This window comes from Schistocerca americana, chromosome 4, assembly GCF_021461395.2.
Source record: "Schistocerca americana isolate TAMUIC-IGC-003095 chromosome 4, iqSchAmer2.1, whole genome shotgun sequence".
NCBI lineage: Eukaryota > Metazoa > Arthropoda > Insecta > Orthoptera > Acrididae > Schistocerca > Schistocerca americana.
In genome coordinates, this window is record NC_060122.1 from 668770555 (window position 1) to 668789830 (window position 19276).

Here is a 19276-nt window from a genome sequence, read left to right on the forward strand (position 1 = left end):
GACTATAGTCTTGCACCTTCTTGGCTGCCAGCCATCAGAGCCTGATGTGGAAAATGAGGAATATAGGAATACACACACCATCTGCTGATAGCTTCCAATCATGACTCATACTAAATGGGACGGCAGAAAATGGCAGATCCCCACTCATTCGACTACATGAAGACAATCTAACCAAATTGCTCACTCCTTCCACTAGTGCAAACCCATGTCATCAGTTTTTTTTTTAATTCTGACATAGTGATACATATGAGATCCCTCAACAACACAGCAAACCAGTAGATCCAGAGGAAGGTCCAAACATCTGGTTTGTTAAGTGACAGTTATTGTACAACATGGCACAGTCAATTAACAAATACACTGCACACAGCTTACACTGCCCATATTAATAGCCTACCTATACTTTGCTGCTGTGTTATGTTTCCATTTAACACCAACAGCAAAAAAGATATTGTAAATTATTTTGCATTTCCTGCATTACAATACTACTGGTAGATCAGATTCAGTTTTGACATGCTCCAGCAAACAAATTAAAGTGCATAATGAAGAATGCACATTATCCGAACATAAGCTATGCTGCCTGAGACTGGTAAAGTACGAATAAATGTTACTGAAAGCTACTGGTTGCTGTTCTTACTCAGCAGTCACTCTCTATCCACAGTCAAAGCTTTTTATCATAAAATCCCTGGTAGGTAATACATTCACCCTCACCCCCCACCACCCCAATAAACATCTGTTTATCGAAGAATAAACACAATTCGGAATGGTATTACTAGATATTTGCAAATACAAGTAATATAGGCAAATACGTGATGAATGCAGCTACTCTGACACTACACAATCATAACAGTTATTTGAAAGACACTGTAATGTTGCAGACAATATGCACCTGTGTAGTTTCATGAAACTGGCTCCTGCCAGATTGATAAAGGCAGCCTTTGACTGTTGGGGAACTAGATACAATAAAGCGTGATACAGAAACACTAACTGCCATCAATAAAGGTATCCAGAGTATGTGCTTGTGTGAACCAGAAAATTAAGTGCATGAAGTCAATTTTTCTATTGTATTCAGTACTTTAACATTTGAGCAAGTTTCAAGAACAGCTGAAGTGCTCATTTTATGTGTGCTAACTGAGTGAGGATTGGGTATGTTAATTTCCAAGCACTCCAGTTATTTGAACTACACAATTGTGTTTAACAGACATACTTAACATTTTAAATTATCTTCCACACTTAAATGCATACAGTCACTAAAGTTGAGAAAATTTTATATTCTTTTAAATGGTAATATGAATATGGGAATGACTGCACCTTTGGAGAGAGAATCCAGTCAGTACAGATATAATGTAGTTCTTATGGTATTGTCCGCAAAAATTTAGACAGGCAAAGAAAAAAAATCTTATGCTCATATTCTCAGATATTACTGAATTGTACATGTGTTAAAATTCATAACAAAGTAAGAAACTTGTATATTTTCAGTTCTGACTGAAAAAATTCCTAACCTGATATACAGGCCACTAAAAATAATGGTGAGACAAGCAAATAAAATATAAATATTTAATCTATGAAATAGTTCAAGATGTTTTGTTGATCTTTTTTATTCAAAAGATAACAATTTTTGCATCAGTTTGCAAATGTGCATACAAGTGATTTTGCTGTAGTTATCGAATTTTTATTAACATTCAAAAATATTTGTCTGTCAAAAATGTAAATTCTAACTTTTTATGGTAGAAGCAGTACTATAAACATTTCCAAAGAGAAGACCGTTACCAAAGGTCTTATACAAGTAATTGTTTTGAATATGGCACATTGTAACACAGAAGGTGGTATATATTTAGCAAAAGAGTCCAAGTGGCTTGAAACTACTGTCACTTGAAAAATTACTTGTTTGAAATATTTAGCAAAAGAGTCCAAGTGCCTTGAAACTACTGTCACTTGAAAAATTACTTGTTGGAAATAATTTACATATGTAACATATTTTCTGGAAGCTGGAACTACGAGTAAGATTTAAACATTTACATACTACAAATCTCCTGCTAAGTGAAACTGCGAAACAGGTGCTGGGCCAAGTCGCAAGTACAAAGTGCAACAACAGTTTATGTCAACAGTAAAAGAGGAAAAGAAAAATTCAAATACTGATAAAAGAAATGTGGTTGGGTTAGTGACACATATCATATTAATTTTGATAATCTGTGCAGAGTTACCAGTGGCTTTCAACAGGAAAGCTGGAGAAATGGCAACTTTCCATTCTAGTTCCCCAGTTGCTCACCAGATCTACTACAGCACTGCAACTAGATTAAAAATTATGTAGAAACTGCTTCCCTCATAAATAATAACTTTAAAAAAATTAATTCCAAAATACACCTGTGGAAAACAACAACTGAATGCCTCGAGACCTGAGGTATAAATGCCATTACTACATGGCCCACTGATAGGGGGCAGTGAAAGTAATTATTCAAAACACTATAATTGGGGCAGGGTGGTAACTAAACACTGACCGTGAATATGCTTGGCCTACTCTCATAATATCTGACTTGCTGTTGATGGAATAGCAAAGACTGTAGATATCGCAAAGATGACTGTTTCTGAATAATTGTCTGGGACATTTTACAACAGATATCAGATGAGTGCCATATTGGTGCTGGTGGTCCAAGGAAGGTGCAGATGCTTGTCTTGGGCTTGGATGGCAGCAGTTTATGGATTATCATGTGGACCACCACATGAAAGTAGCAGCCACCACTGATTGCACAATGACCACAGCATAAACTGAGAGCATTTATGCATCTAGTGTTTCAAATAATATCATAAGGTATTTTTTTGTTGGATGATGGGCTATGAGAAACAGTGCCTCTCACAAGGACTTCTCTTGAACATATTTACCACAGATGATGTGGTGTAAACACATCCGAAACAGCAACTAAACAGCAAGGTCATTAGTGCGCTTGCGTGAATGATATACAGATAAGTGTGGAAAAAATCTATTAAACAATAATAATAAATTGGTACACCAAATTGCATTCATATGCCAGAATTGAGAAGACAACCCCGATAAGGTGAGCATCAGAAAAGCCCTCAACAAGAGTCAGGATGAAACACAGATAAAATCAAGGACAAAATATCAGTACAGACACAATTAAAAATGAGACAGATGACTGACGATGGATGATTACTTAGAAATAGTGGGTGACTGAGCCACTCAGTGACACACTAGAATCTCACACCCAATATTTTGGGAAGAATTTAGGACATCACACAATACCTTGAAACATGAAGCGCACGTGCATCATTATCAGTTAGGATAGAGTGCAGGTCCAGTGGGAGATGCAGATCAGGCCTTAGGTTGCCATACAAAACACATTCAATTAAAATATGTTGTACTGACAGCTGTGCCCCACATCTGTTACACACTGGTGGCTCCTCACGACATAAGAGGACGCCATGCATAAACAGTAATGTCCCACTCTAAGCCATATAAGGATTGCTTCTTCAACTTGTTGTGGTAAGAAGGAGATAAGCCATGGTCGCACTTCCAACCACTGAGCCTCCCACCAACAAAATGGTATTCTTGGTCACAAATGAGGTAACAGTCTGCAGGGGGGCCAAACAGGGAGCAGGAGTTGGAACAGAGCAAGCCTCCTAGTCAGCGGCATCAGCAAATTCATTTCCCCAGATCCCCATATGTGCTACAATCCAACAGAAAATTATTCCCTTGTCCTGCCTTTGCAAGAGAACAGCAGCCTGCACTTCTTGCACCATGTGATCTGCTGGATACATCTGACAACAGCAAGAAGGACACTGTGAGGATCTCAACAGATGAAGAATTTCTTGCCATGGCATTGCCTCATCTGCTACAGAGCCCTCATGATACCAAACAATTCTGTGTAATAAACTGAAAAATGCTTTGGAAGCCCTATCCTGAAGACAATGTCAGGGAACATAATACAGCAACTGACAAAATCCCCTTGCTTAGAACAATCCATGTAAACAGTAATAAAATCTGGGTGTCAATGTAAAATCTCATTAAATTTAATTTTAAAAATATAGTCTGGTGTACAATTCTTCCTATAAGCAGTCAATTTGAAAAGTAGACAGAGGGATCCCCTACTCCAACCTGGCTTTAGACCTTAATGCCCCCCAACTGTAGTAATCAAGGCTCTCCCTCACATGGATCCCGAACAACCTCATTGCCCATGGACGGTGACGGAACAGCCGTTCCAGTCGTGGCTGTGCAATGGAGATGGATGCCAGCAATTTTGGATTGCACACAACCCTGTATGCTTGGCATTCCACAAGGAGAAGATGTCTAATAGACAGCGGACGCTCACCAGCCTCTGCACACAGGCTAGCAGCTGGACTTGTCTGGTAAATCCCTGCTCACCGCCTAATACCCTTGTGGTGAACCACATATAACATTCTGAGGTACAAAGGTCTTGCTGATCCATAAACCTATCGTCTGTATTCAAGCTGGGGTCACAAAAAAGCCCTATAAAGATGGATTAGACATGGCCTGTAGGCTCCTCAAGACCAATGCTTGATATATTTTAGGATGTTTGAAGCCTTGAGACATCTCAGTTTTAGGTCCTTAAGATGCAGAAGTTTCTCATCAAAAGTGTGGCCTAGATATTTCACCTTTTCCTTAAAAGCGACAACAGTAAACCCCAGTTTTAAAATGGGTAAAATAAAAAGAGAGTGGATGCAACTGAAACCAACACAAACAGTTTTCTCCATAGATAATTTAAAACCTGTGGTGTTAGACTACTTCTCTAACCACATGATCATAAAATGCAATTGCCCATTAGCTGATGCAAGGTTGGAGGATGCACAGAAGATGTAGAGGTCATCCACAAACAAGGAACACAGTGCGATACACCATATTGTGGATATAATACTATTGATTGCGATAGTGAATTCTGTGGCACTTAAACTCCCTTGAGGGACACCATTTTCCTGCTTAATGTGGTCACACAGGACATTCCCAGCCTTTTATCTAAAATACCTGTCCAAGAGGAAGGACTGAATGAAAGTGGGTAGACTTTCAAGGAAGCTCCATCGATACAGCTGCAACAAAATATTGTGCCCCCATGTAGTATTGTAGGCCTTTCCCAAATCTAAGAAGACACTGATAAGGTGTTTCTTACAGAAGAAAGCTTGTTGAATTGCTGCTTCAAACAATCATGTTATCGAGGGTGGAGTGATACCTCTTGGACCCACAATTGGAGCAACTTAGTAGGGATCTGGTTTCAAGAACCCACAATATGTGGTGGCTGACCATACACTCCAGTGTCTTTTCTTTACAGCTTGTCAGATTAACACTATGATAACTACTGGAGTTAGTCCGATCCTTCCCTGGTTTTAAACTGAGATTCAAACAGATTCTTTCCACAAATTGGGGAAGTCTCCAGTCATCTAAATTTCACTAACATGGTGTACACGCAGAACAAAAAAAAACAATCTCAGATTTCCCAGTTAAAAATATACTTTTTCCAGGTCAAAATACACTTTTCTCAGGTGAAAATACATTTTTTCCATTAAAGTGACAATGTATTCACCCTTGGAGCTACAAAACTTATCAATACTTTGAATAGTAAAGATTTTATACACCGACATAGAGCATCCCATCACTTTAGGAAATGAAACCAAGCAAAAAGCAACGCGTTTTGGAAAGATCTTTGACGGACAGCAATGTCTACACTACGTATTTTCATTTTACAGATGTATAAATACGAACATCAAATACAGCACAGTAGCTTCTGAAACATTGAAACTGAGATTATCATGCGGGTTTTTTTTTTATGAGAGCAGATATTCAAGAACGTGATGTAATCAGCCAATAGCAAAATTGCTGTGAAGTAGCAGAACACTCATATACCAGACAAGTAGCCAGTGAAATAGAGGGGTAAAAGCTGCAAATCGACTCATGGCACTTAATGTATAACCACCAAACACTTCCAACTACATCTTATGTCAAGGAGGAGGTTTATCCAACGGGCAGTACTGCTAGAAGCCCAACCTGACACCCACTGGCTATCTTTACGATTGGACACTTTGCAAAATACAAACCTGCATCTCAAAGACGAAATCACATAAGAGCAGCAACTACAGCATAGTGTGTGGAGAGTGCTGAATAGATTAAGAACATGAGTCGCAAAATGCAAGGTAAACATAGTTAAGTGGGGCTACTCTTAAGATAACCAGAGTGAATGTGAAGAAACACAGATGATTCAACATTTGCTCATGTGCCTATGAACAGAGTTTGTTCGAACAGCGGAAGATCTATTTTTGTGAAATGACAATTTCTCTCTGCCATTAAAGTTGCAGAGTTTTGGAAGATGGGAATTTAGACGTTCTTGCCCAGACACAGAAAGTAAAGTATGTTAGTACCCAAAAGGTAAAAGTTAATTGTTTACATTAATATACATACAGTATATTTAATACAAAACCCTAAGTTTTTACACACAATATTGCTCATCACATCTTTGTGCTGGGTTTGGTTAATCAGGATTCTAAGAGTAAAGCTTAAATTGCAGGAGATGAATATTTCTGACAAGCACAATAATAAACTTCGCTGCTGTGCACAGAATATTTCATGGGTTACCTGGCTGAATTAATCTTCTGTTGAGCACTTTGACTTTTTCCATAGAAAGCCCAATGGTGTGTAAAATTGCTAAGAATTCATTTTGCATTTTTTTCTGAAGGATAATTATACTTTTTGCCATCATTACTGTATACTTTGTGATCTATGAAAGATGTAAAATAGATATGAAAAACCTTGAGCTTGGCCTTTTTTTTAAGAGTGTGCCACCCTTTAAGTATATCAAACACAAATGCGCCAGTAAAATTTTAAATAATAGCATAAATGGCTGGTTTTCTTGGCCCAAAATATTTTTAAGTGATTGGTCCTCAAAGAGTTAAGTTTTGAATGAGATTCAAGCATTCCCTGATTTAAGAAATTTATCACACATTCTCACAAGCAATGTATTTCATCTTGTGTAAAAGCATATTTAGTTGGAAAATAGCGCATCTTAAATCAAAATTCGCAATATTTTCCTACAACCTGTCAGAAATGTGAACAGGTGTGATGCCACGGTCATTGAACGCAGTTTGTTGTTATGAAGTATTGTATGGTCTTTGTCCTAAAGCCTTTGACACATTTTGCTGTCAGCAGACACTTAAGGTGCACTGTGTTTTTCTGTTGTAAATGGCACATTTTATCTGCAACCAAAGTTTTATTTTGGTGTTATTCTCTTGTTTCCATTCTACTGCTGCACTATTATTCTGCAGTAACGGAATAAAGTAAAATTCTTCATTAGAGTATCAGTTCTTACCAGACAAAATTACAAAAATTTAACTGAAAACTAAAACAATGAAAAATTCCCAGAAGTCTAAGAAAATTCCTGGGTTTTTCCCATTTTTTCTCAGATGAAAAAATTCTCTGGGTTTTTCTGCATTTCCCAATTGTCCCAGGGCATACATGCACTGACTGATGAGCTGGAGGAGGACCTCCTTTGACCACAGGTTCAACTGTTTCAACTTGCTGTACGTTATCAGGTCGAGAGCAGATGTAATATCACGAGCTATTGACAATGCACTATCCAACTCCCACAGAGAAACAGCTGGCTGTATTCCTCAATGTTTGTGAAATGGAAATTAAAACCAACTGTCTACAGTGTCTCCCAATAATGATGGGAAGCTGGATCCTGGCTGGAATTGGCCATAGTGGTCTTATACTATTGAGCCACTGTCTGGGCAATGCCTCTCAGTGATGTTAGGAGATGCCCTTGTTCCTGTACAGCTGCTATTAGTGGTTGTGAGTTTCACCTTGAGACCCTCCTGATGGCTTACCATATTTCACTTGTGGATGTGGACCTATTGACGGAGTTCAGGAACTTTTGCCATGACCTCTGCTTATTCTCCCAAATTATTCTCCTCACGTTTGCCCACACCATTCAAAGAGCTGCAAGACTTGTATCTGTAGAGCAACAATTGAATCTTCACATAACCATTTTCCTGACCCTCATTGCAGAACAACATTCATCATTCCACAAGGGGCACGTGGCCTCCTAGGTGTTCGTGTTGACTTTGGGATGGATGCATCAGCAGTGTAATCGATCACAGCTACAATGGGATCCAGCCAGTCCTGGACACAGTCATGCTGTTTGAAAACAGATAACTGCCTGTAACATCCTGTCCCGGATGCAGTCACACTGATCGAAAACAGCTAACTGCCTCTAAAGCAACCGGTTAGCCTTTCTGAACAGCAATTTCGGCAGCTTGCTTTCTGGTCTGCTCCATCGGGCAGATGATTCCGGAGAGGGTAGTGGTCACTACCATGAAGGTTGTCATTCACTCTATACTGAGCAAGGGCAGGTGAGAAGGAAAGGTGCTTGTCCATAGATGAATCCATAGCGGTGCTAAAAGCCATAGCTTGACCCATATTCTTAAATATGATGTCTGTAGTTCATGTCATATCCTCACGTAACTGACCCCTGGTGCAAGTGGTGCTAGAACTTCACAGCACACTGTGTGCAATAAAGTCCCCAAAAAGCAGAAAGTGTTGGGAAAGTTCATGAAGAAGATGTGTGAGGACCTCACTCTCAACAGGCTCTTGGGCAGTAGGTACACAGAGCACACTGTGACAGCAACATGGGCCACTATCTCAAAGACAGCTTGTAGTGTTGTGGTTAAGAATACATGTCAGGTGTGAAGTACATACTTCACTAACACTAATGCCACTCTTTTTGCCCTATCACCAATAAGGCTGTCTTTTTTTTTTTTTTTTTTTTTTTTTTTTTTGGAGAGGTGATAGCCTCCAAATACAGGTGGTGGCAGTCTGTTTAAAATGTGTCTCTTGGAGACAGAGACAGAAAGGTCATTCCTCCAGATGAGTCCTGTATCCACTCATATTCTATAGGAGTAAAGGAGCCATTTAAGTGCTATAGTTTTGATTTACCCCTATCCTTGCACAAGGGTGGTGAGGCACCTGTAGAGTGATGGGGAATAGAGGGGCTGCCTGGGTGCGGAGATGGGACGTAAAAATCCATGATGTCCTCTTCATCAATCAGATGTGATAGAATGACATCTGATGGTGCCCAGGGCAGCTTTTGATTCAAACATTGTTACCCTTTCCCTTTGAAGATGATGGAGAGAAAGGTGGGGTTGAGTGGGATTCTGCTTTCAGGGTTCCTTCTCAATGCTTATTGCGAAAATGTTGCTGGTCTCTTTTGACATAGTTGCCTGGATCGCTATGTCTTTACTCACTTTGATATGGCACATACAGGTGCATGTACAGGTCCTGGTGGTGGGCAATGGTGCACTGGACATCATCTGCATCAAAGCACCCACCATGGGAACAGGTTTCTGCACCATCAAAGCATATGAAGTGGCAAACACAACAGGGGGTTTTGTTTCCTTATATTCTTCTTTGGCCTCTGCATAGAGCCGCTTCGTCACTTTTATTTCCTGGACTTTGCATTCCTCAGCAAAAACAGGGCAGCCTCAGCTGCACAGTGACTGGCTCCCAGAGCAGTTCATGGATATTACCGGAGACAGGCAGTCAGTCCCAGATTCACGGGCTACCTTTCCACATTTTGGACGGGTCACTTCACCTCTGCAAATTTCCAGCATGTGTAGCACTGCATACAGCTAGGTATGTAAGGTCAAGCACTACGTAAAAAGAGTCCTGCCAAGGCCGCAATGAGGGTAATGATCTTCTCAGTTTCTCAATTACACCTTCTTATCCTTTGCTCCACATCTACTATCCCCTGTAATGCTCATTCTTGTTTAAGTTCTGAGATGTCTATGCCCCATATCTTGAAACGTGACCACACATTTGCTTGTTAATCGTGTTATGCAACTCAACAATAATGCCTCAGTCATTTAATTTTTCTGACTACCCAAGAAGTTCCACGTGCTTTGCCCTCTTAAGTCTCTACCAATAAGGAACCATTTAATGGACTTTAAGATAGCGGCAAGCCCCTCTAAGCCTTTGTGAATATAGGAGGGGGACATTTTTTAAAAATTCTGCTCCATCCTCTTGATCACTACAAACACATTCTGATTTATGACTCCTTCAGCCCTGTTATTAAATGCAATTTGATTAGCAGGACTAGTTGCCCTCATATGTTTGGATGAGTGGCTGAGTACTCCCAGACATCCACTGAGACAGAGCCCTGCTTGACTGTGTAAGCCTTATACAAGTTAGGTGCAGCAGGTCCCCAGAAGTGTTAACAAACAAACAGCCATGCACCTCCTCAGTGCGCAGCATATCTTAAGTGGTTTTTTTATGAGAGAGAGGGGGGGGCAGGGGGAAGAGAGATAGGGGGGGGGGGGGGGGAGATGGAGATAGAGATAGATAGATAGATAGATAGAGAGAGAGAGAGAGAGAGAGAGAGAGAGAGAGAGAGAGAGAGAGAGAGAGGTTTGTACCATCCTCATGACCTACATGGTTACACCCTGTAACACAAAACATTCCACTGCCACACCACACAGTGGTCGCTGAAGCGTGCCAAAACGTTACAGTCGACAGAAAACTGCTGGTGCTCAAAAGTCCACAGCTCAGGAGCTTTGGACTCACCAAGCCTATACCAAGCAAACAAATGCTAAGCCCCTGAGGACTTGGGTGAACACTGAATAGTGCACAATGCATCCAGAACATTATCCAGTTCATTCTCTTGCTGTTGGTACAATGCCAGAGAGATGTTATTTTCTCGCCATGGTAATGCTCATGCACACATGTATTACGTAACACCAGCATCTCTACGACTGTCTCCATGAATGGCAGCAGGACTACATGGCAGCCTGCCAAGATTACATAAAGTTCTTAAATTTTGTAGGATGATATTTCTGAAGATATATATGAAGGCCTTATTTTGATAGTGGTACACCTCCAGTTTTGTTCTTTTTGAGATACTGAGGCTTAAGCATAACTGAGTGATGACAATCCTCTGACTAAGATACCTGAAATATTACAGTCCATCGCTTGTTACAGGGGATTACCGTTTCTGTCTATTGTTATCACTCAATTATGTTTATGAATCAGCATCTTGAAATGAACAAAACTGAAGGTGTACCACTACTGAAATAAGGACTTCACATAACGCTGTGATCATCATTAAATACAGAGTATAATGTGGGAACTAAGAGTAATTAATTAATGAGCATAGTTTCACAGTACTCATTACTTGAAATATATTGTGCAGATGGTGCTGAACAACTTTGATAGAGATTAAAAATTACATCATACAACACTTTTATTTTTATTGAAGATGATTGATTTCGGTCATGAATCTGACCATCCTCGAGTCACCTGTACCAAAGGAGATTAAGCAAATAAAAGGTGTCTACAGTTATTCGACAAAGTGTCTTATAAAACATTATTCTCCATGTGTAAATACATTACATGCAGAGTGTCACTTAGTATTATAAGGCAATATTTACAAAAAGGTACTCAACTATGTACAGCACAGATGAGTCTGTAAATGTGTGTTTATATGGGCATGTTCTAGACAATATCTGGTCGCAAGAGTGCTGCTATCAACATTTCTGCAATGTGGCTACAATAGACTGCAATTTTGAAGTATAGCTGGGCAATATTGATGATGCTGCAGGCTGTTGCAAGAATTGCCAATGTATTGGCTAGTTGCCAGTGTTTTGCACATATAGAATATTTTTTATTCCTTGACAACATGTACCTCTGTCCTTGTCTGCAAAAGTTTCCCTCTTGCTCTCACTTTTGTTTCTTACTTCTTTGACTGACAGAGCTGCAGTCAAATGTCTGAGTGGAAACAACACTGTTTTTTGCTTTTGTTCATGTACATATAGCTATACATCTTGAAATTGTTGGTTGTCCTGAGATTGTTGTGTGCAGCAATGGAGACATGGACAAACACGAGAATTGTGAATTTCATAACTGCCATTCATCTACTACCAGAACTATAGGACGTAGAAAGTAATGATATAAAGATGGCAATTTGAAAAAGAAACAGGTGGCAAGCTATTGTCGACAAGCTTGGAATCACACTAAATGAAGCATATAAAAATTCCCAAATCTTCAAACCTATGCTAAATGCCAGGTAAGAAAGTCGCTTAGGAAGAGCACAAGTGCAGATTGCTCTTCATCCACTACAAGGTTTGCATCTGATGCCATGAGTTTCACACTGTCTTGAAAAGTACCTGAAGCTGGAACTGATAGTGTCAACAGTTGTTTGTGTTGGTGAACAAAAATAATACAAAAACTGTACTCTCATTTCAAACCACCCTTAATGAAATAATTCACTTCTTCTACCAAAGCATTGCGAAAGTCTGGTACCATGAGGCTTACTGACAAATAGTAACCTTCAAATATGTACATTGCAATATTATACGAACCACACGTAGCTGAAAACCATAGGGTGATCGCCAAGGAGGTTGTAATTGGTATACACCATCTCACATTTACTTTGGTTTAAGCAATTCTCAGACCAACTGCCTGAGCGAGACATTTGAAAATCATGCTTCGACATCTTGGTAAAATTCTGGAACAGGTATGTATCCAGCATCAGTTCACTAGATTTAAATTTTCTGTAGCTTCCACTGACTTAGAAAAGGATGCATCCACAAAGCCCCATTTCTCTTCTTATTTTCACCTTGATTCCTTGTGTGATGTAAAAGCAGTAAAGCCACACTCACTTCCACTTGCTCACATTATCCATTTTGTGGCAATTGTGTGGTTCCTTGCAAATACTTCTGGTCTGAAAAAGCATTGCCATAAACACTGCCAACAATAGTGTCCAGTAATGTTGTATTACATGTGTGTGCACATCATGTAGCTCAATGTTGTTGGACAATACTGTCATGATATATTGTTGGCAATATGCAATTTTTATGGCTTATGTACACCACTCTTAATGTGAGGTCTTTGGACAATTAAGTTCAAGGTGAAAGAAGTGAAAGAATAGGGTCGGCACATGTGTTTCCTGTTCATACGACATGACTTACACGGGGATAGTTGAATTAAGAATGGAACATTCTGAGACTTTCATTGGGCACTGTAATTGTGCTATGCACAGCTGAATATCTTTTTGTATTACCTTGTATAATAAGTGGCGCTCTGCATGTAGTGTACATACACACAAGGTGCTTTTTATTATAACTGTATATTCCGTTATTTGGTTGTTCTTCTTTAAACAGATTCATTACCGAAATTGATTGCCTTTAATAAAAATAAAAAAGTGCTGCTGAGTATCATATAATTAAAATTTTAAGCAATACTCATTATTTACTATCCACTAACATTGTGACAAATTTGCCACACAGTCTAGGGCATCTTGCCACGGTTCACGCGGCTCCCTCCGTCAGAGATTCGATTCCTGCTTCGGGCATGGGTGTGTGTTTTGTCCTTAGCATAAGTTAGTTTAAGTTAGAGTAAGTAGTGTGTAAGCCTTGGGACCAATGATCTTAGCAGTTTCAAGTCCCTAACTTGACAGTTTGCTGATCAGCCTAAATGCACTATTTTCTTTTAGAAATGAACCTATTATTTCTCTGAAATGAAGTATGCTAAAGGGGAAAACATGCCTGATATTCCAAGTGCTGGGAATAACAAAACAAGGGCAGTCGAAAACTATCACTACGGGAATTGAAGCTTGACAGCTAAGGCAAGAAGGTCGCCCTATTGCTACAGCAAGAAGGTCATCCTATTACTTGTACTGTTTATCTTCAAACTTGATGAGATTATGCAAGAAACCTAACACTGAAATTTCACAGAATAGAAACTGAATGTGAAAATATCATACATCTGGCATATGCCGACAATGTGACCCTGAAGTCCGGATAAAGGGAGAAGCTGATGCAGACGATATGTACAATATAATACATGGCAAATCAGGCACAGTTATGATTTGAAAAATTACGTGAAGTACCAGGTATAGTGCTTAATTAAATACCTTGAAGTTGGGTAGGACATGACATCCAAACAAATGCCTTGTGTTATGCTTTAAAGTTACTGGACTGATGGAATCAAGGAATATGTGAGACAAATTGATGAAAGAGATGACTGGCAACGAAGAATGGCAGACAAGAACAAACAGAGGACAAAACTCTTAGCAGTGCACAGTACCTTGGACCTGATCACAGAGTTAATGATGATCTTGCTTACTTTTCCCCAGTTCCTTGTAGATTAAGAAGCTACAGTAGTTTATTTAGCTGTCATTATCTCTGTGACACTGAGATTAAACTGAACCTACATATCATATTCAAATTATATACACATACCTTGTGTAACAGACACTCCAGGTTTCATGTTGCCAGTTGTAAGATATTCCTCCAAATTAAGTTCTTTCCGTATCTCATCAAACATCTCCAACTGAGAGGCTATATCAGGTGCTTTAATTAAAAACATTGCATCATTATCCCAGTAAATTTTTATTTCGCCTGCAAGAGAAACAAGTCGTGTTAAACCAATCAAATAGTTAAAGAAATTAGTTTGAGAAAGCACTGAACAAAATGAAAGGAAAAATGTGTTGACCAGAAAGAATGTACCAAATTTCAAACACTATCAGCAAACAAAACAACGCTACAGAATGGTGAACTACAATATCAAAAACTCTAAAAAGTCTGTAGGCTGCCCATGCTGGTTATCCAGCAGCCCACTACATATATTTCTGTACTCCTCAACCATAAACAATACCTGTATTTGGAATAGATTTATATTCTAGGTGCTCATTACTATTTTTTTATACATAAAAATATTGCCATTTGGTTTATATACCATTCAGCATGCACCATATTAAGTAAATGCTATATGTGATTTTTAAAACAAATTTATACTTCTGGGTTACTCAATGACTTACAGGTCATTAAACTAGTGTCAGGCAATGTGCGGTATAGTATGGTATACACAAATTCTCAAGAGTCTCTCAAGAAGGCCACCATGATTTTTTAAGTTATCACATTTTCTGGTGGAGGATGGAGCTGATCATAGAGGAAAATTGGTGTTTCAATTTGCTTAGTCACCTGCACAAAGTTAGAGGTCACACAAAGAAGGTGGCACCTGCACAGAGATGCATTTTCGTCCTGAGCAATGAGCGAGTCCAGCCCATTCTTTCATATGGATGGTCACCTTCGTTGACTGTCGCCTTCTTACCTATATACTTCAAGTGTTCTTGTTGCTACCTTTTCACTATGTAGCATCACATCAGAGTCATCATGCACTTTTAAGCGCAGAGAAAGTTATGCCTAATCAGACACATCTGATTATATGTAATTCCATTAAATTTATGTTGAAAGGGGCAAACAAGAAAACAAAAACCTCATTATAAATTTTACTTGAGTGGGTTGCAGAGACCACTAGCTATTCCAATTGCACAATAAAGAGAATAATGGATGAGGAGAACATAGTTGCCAGCACTTCCCAAGCTTTTAATATTTCCAAAAGATGTGGAAGAAGGAGAAGAAAATTTTATTACTGTGGAATATTAGTGAACAGGTTCTCGAGGGACTGACACATAATTTCCATGTGATGTCTGCTTTTTATTTTACACTTTCAATGTTGTTTCAACACTATCTCCTATGCTGTATCTTTTACCAGTATTTAGTTTTATAAAAGTTCCTTCTGGCAGTGTAAGACTTATTTTGATCTGGTTGTTCCTTTTTTCCAATGCTTTAGTGAGAAATTATTGACTTCAAACATCTATATATATTGAATTATTGACTGTACTGACATAACCTGTTGCTCCATTTTTAGACTCACTAGCTGTGGCTTATAAGTAGCACAAGATATGTGTTTGTGCATAGGCTACAGCAGCCAAACTGTACCTTCCCTACCACACCATGGTCCACAGAAGGTGTATAGCCAGTAGGTGAACAGTTTCTGGGTGATAAGAGCAGATCGTAAGAGTAAAGAGAGGTCGAGAATGGGCTTTGATTCCAGCAATGATATTGTATTTATTAGCTCAGTTGGGTTTGTATGTGTTGAAAGAATTATAAAACATGGGAGAATGCGTTTATGAGAAGGTAGAAGATATTCAGTGGGAAATCTTTGGATGTAAAGAAAGTCATACTGAGAATACCGAAACTTGTCAAGATGAATCATTTTATTTTGTAACCAGTTTTGAAAATAAACAATCATCACTGGGCCCTGAACAATGCAGAAACAAAAGAAACTTTTAAGTACAACAAAAATAATATGTTTCATATGTGAAACACATTGTGCTTGTTGCGCTTATTCATATATAGTTACGTCTGTTTCATTTCTACATTGCATGTTTCACAAGTGAAACTTTATATGTTTGTTAGGCTGTTTGTGTACTATTACGCCTATTTTGTTTCTGTGTTACTCAAGTGCTTGGAGATGGGTATTTATGGCTGAAACTGGTAGAAAAAAATAAAGTGAGTCATCTTAGAAGCTGTCCATGTTATCTAGATGACTGTATTAAATATTTAACAACTATGGAGCAATCCTTATCAAAAATATTACTTCATATGTAGAAAAAAATGGGGCTACTACTATACAAATAGCTTCAAATAGCAATTTCTTACTATTTAGGAACATTTTTGAAGGCTTCAAGGGAAAATTTAGCCAAATATAGCTTAAACCCCCGGCAGGAGTGCCTACTGTTGTCACAAGAGCAGGCGCGCATTGTAAAATTTACAACATGGTCACTTGTCAGTAAAAAGAAACTTGTCTTAAACAAACTATTAAATTTATTGATGAAAGCAGTTCGTATTCACTATATTCAACATTTATAACAAAAGCTTTTGCACTTTTAGTTCTTTAAATAACAATTTAGCCAGTTTTTCTCTGACATATGTCCACTTTCATAACACCTTTCACAGACAATTTGTTTGCGAATTAATTCCGGCAATGTTCAGAAAAATGAAAAACTAGCCATTGGCCATCTCGCCATCTCATTGTAATTCTTGAAATGGAGTACCAGGCACACATTTTAACAACAACGTCAACACCACCTTTTGTCATGTTGTACTCAATTATGATTTCAGCTTGTATATTTCTTCACCCACTGTCGCCATGTCATGCACAGCAGACAAAAGTATGATAGCACAGGTTTTACATAGAAGATACAAAACTAAAGTCTTATTCTACTCATATCCAAACACTGCACTCCCAATTTATTTTGTTTGATTCTGGAAGAATTTCACATCTGTTCTTCGTCATTGTACCAATGCAAGTGATAGTCTTCTGCAACAAATATTCAGAAAGGAAGTAGTTTGTGTAGCAGTTGTCAGTTGTAAGGTCTCTGTTAGAATTTTCTATAGGCACCACATATCTTTTCAGAATGTCCTCAGGAGAATTAGATACCTGATTATTGTCCTTTGGTTTCATTCCGCAATAATTCTCCAGACTACTGCAATAAAATGTTTTTTTGCATCACATAGAACAAACATTTTTGTCCCATATTTAGCTGGTTTGCTGGGTATATACTGAATCCATCTACAGTGGTCTCAGTAGGGGTGAAGCATTTCATCTATCATGGTGAATTCACCAGGCTGTAAGAACATTGACAGTTAGCAGCAAAAGGATCCAATACTGAACAATTGCAACCAACTTATTAGTTTTTCTCCTGTCATTCCTCGTTTCCATATCAGCAGACTGCATACAGCTTAGAAAAACACAAGCCTATTGTAACTCATTGCAGTCCTAAGCAGTAGCATTCCTGTTATGTCTGCTGCTCAGAGTTCCAGTACATTAGCATTATGGCATTTTCTTCTTAATAATAATAATAAAAACAAGCCGTTATTTTGGCACATTACTACCTCTTTTGCATGAGAATTTATGTGCGTCTCGCTGTTTATTTATATAGGTATACGTACAGTTTACGATTTCATCAATGAAGTTGAGGTCAATTACTTCAAAAAAGCGCTAACTTCGTCAGTTATACGCATCACCTTTCTCTTTGGATCTGGTGGAATTTGCACAATGTTTTTCTGTTAGTTTTTGATGTTTTAGCACACTCGCTTTTACACCAACGTGAAACTTTGTCTTTTCAATAAAGAACCCTCGTACATCTTCTGTATCTTCGGGGTCATCACCATCCTCACCTTCAAGTTCATATTCACTGCCATGGTCCTATTCAGTGAATCTACTGTACTTTTCTCCACGTCTGAAAAGTCTGGATCAACTTTATCATCACCTTCTTCAAGCAGTTTGCGAATTTCTTTGTATGATACACCCTTTGAATTGGAACAAAACATCAAAGAAATGAAATGAATAAATACATTCAGATGTAGATGTAACCAAATTAATGTTTAATGTGCAGCTATAAAAACTAAAAAAAACAACAAGCAAGTATTGTAAACTTTGTAGTACACTTTCTTCTGGACATTGACTGCTGGAACAAAGCTTGCACCTGTCACACCAGCAGATGCACTTTGTACTTTTTACAACATTCGACACACTGTTGCTTACAATTCAGAAAACAAACTGAGAAAGGTACCCAAATGAACTGAAGCCACTTTAACATTGTCGAGAAAAATATCAACAATGGAATACATGGCAGCAATGGCGCAGTAGCTCAAGGTTAAGGCATCGATTAGGCATAAAAACTGCTGCTGTTGTACTTCTTATAACAGTGCACCCACTCGAGGGTTAAACCCTCATAAGTTGACATCAGCTCAAATAATCTACTATCAGAATAAGTCACGGCAGTAGCAACTTAGTTGCAGCCTTTTGTACATTAGCAAAAATATTCCATTTTTGAAAATATAATGTAACTGGACAGATAAAAAAAATCTACTCACCAAGTAGTAGCAGGAGAACACACATACAAAGGTTAAGGAAATTTGCAAGCTTTCATAACCAGTGGCTCCTTCTTCTGGCAGAAGGCTTAAGAGGACGGGCGAAATATGAAGGAAAAGAACTGGCAGGTGTAGGAAATGGGGAAAGTTTGGAAAAGTCAACCGGAAGCCCGGGCCAGGGAAGACTTACCCCTGACTAGGGGTTCTGGGTGACTTTTCCATTCTCTCCCCATTTCCTAAACCTCCCCAGTCCTTTTCCTTCATCCCTCTATCTTCCCCTTCAACCTTTTTCTCTAGAGGAGGAGCTACTGGCTCAGAAAGCTTGCAGATTTCTTTACCTTCATATTTTCTTACATTAGGACATTATGAAGGCAATATTCATCCAATTATACATGGACGCACTGTTTGTTATGTTCAGAACAGATAATGTGAAAACTCACACTTAAGTGCTAACAAGGAAAACACTGTGGTTAATAGTTTATCAACAGAGAGCTTTACATAGAGCTAGTACAATGTCATATGGAGTGGTGTAAAAAGTGCTAAAAGTTAA

The 19276-nt window shown here is 38.6% G+C and overlaps 1 protein-coding gene across 4 annotated transcripts in view; it reads right to left on the minus strand.

Annotated features, from left to right (window-relative positions):
• LOC124612678 (zinc finger protein 250-like) overlaps positions 1 to 19276 on the minus strand; it is a 154648-nt gene that overhangs the window by 123282 nt on the left and 12090 nt on the right. For all 4 annotated transcript variants that reach the window (XM_047141004.1, XM_047141003.1, XM_047141006.1 and 1 more), the window contains exon 3: positions 14245 to 14403. In XM_047141004.1, coding sequence (XP_046996960.1) covers positions 14245 to 14403 — 159 coding nt within the window. The remainder of the gene's footprint in view (positions 1 to 14244; positions 14404 to 19276) is intronic.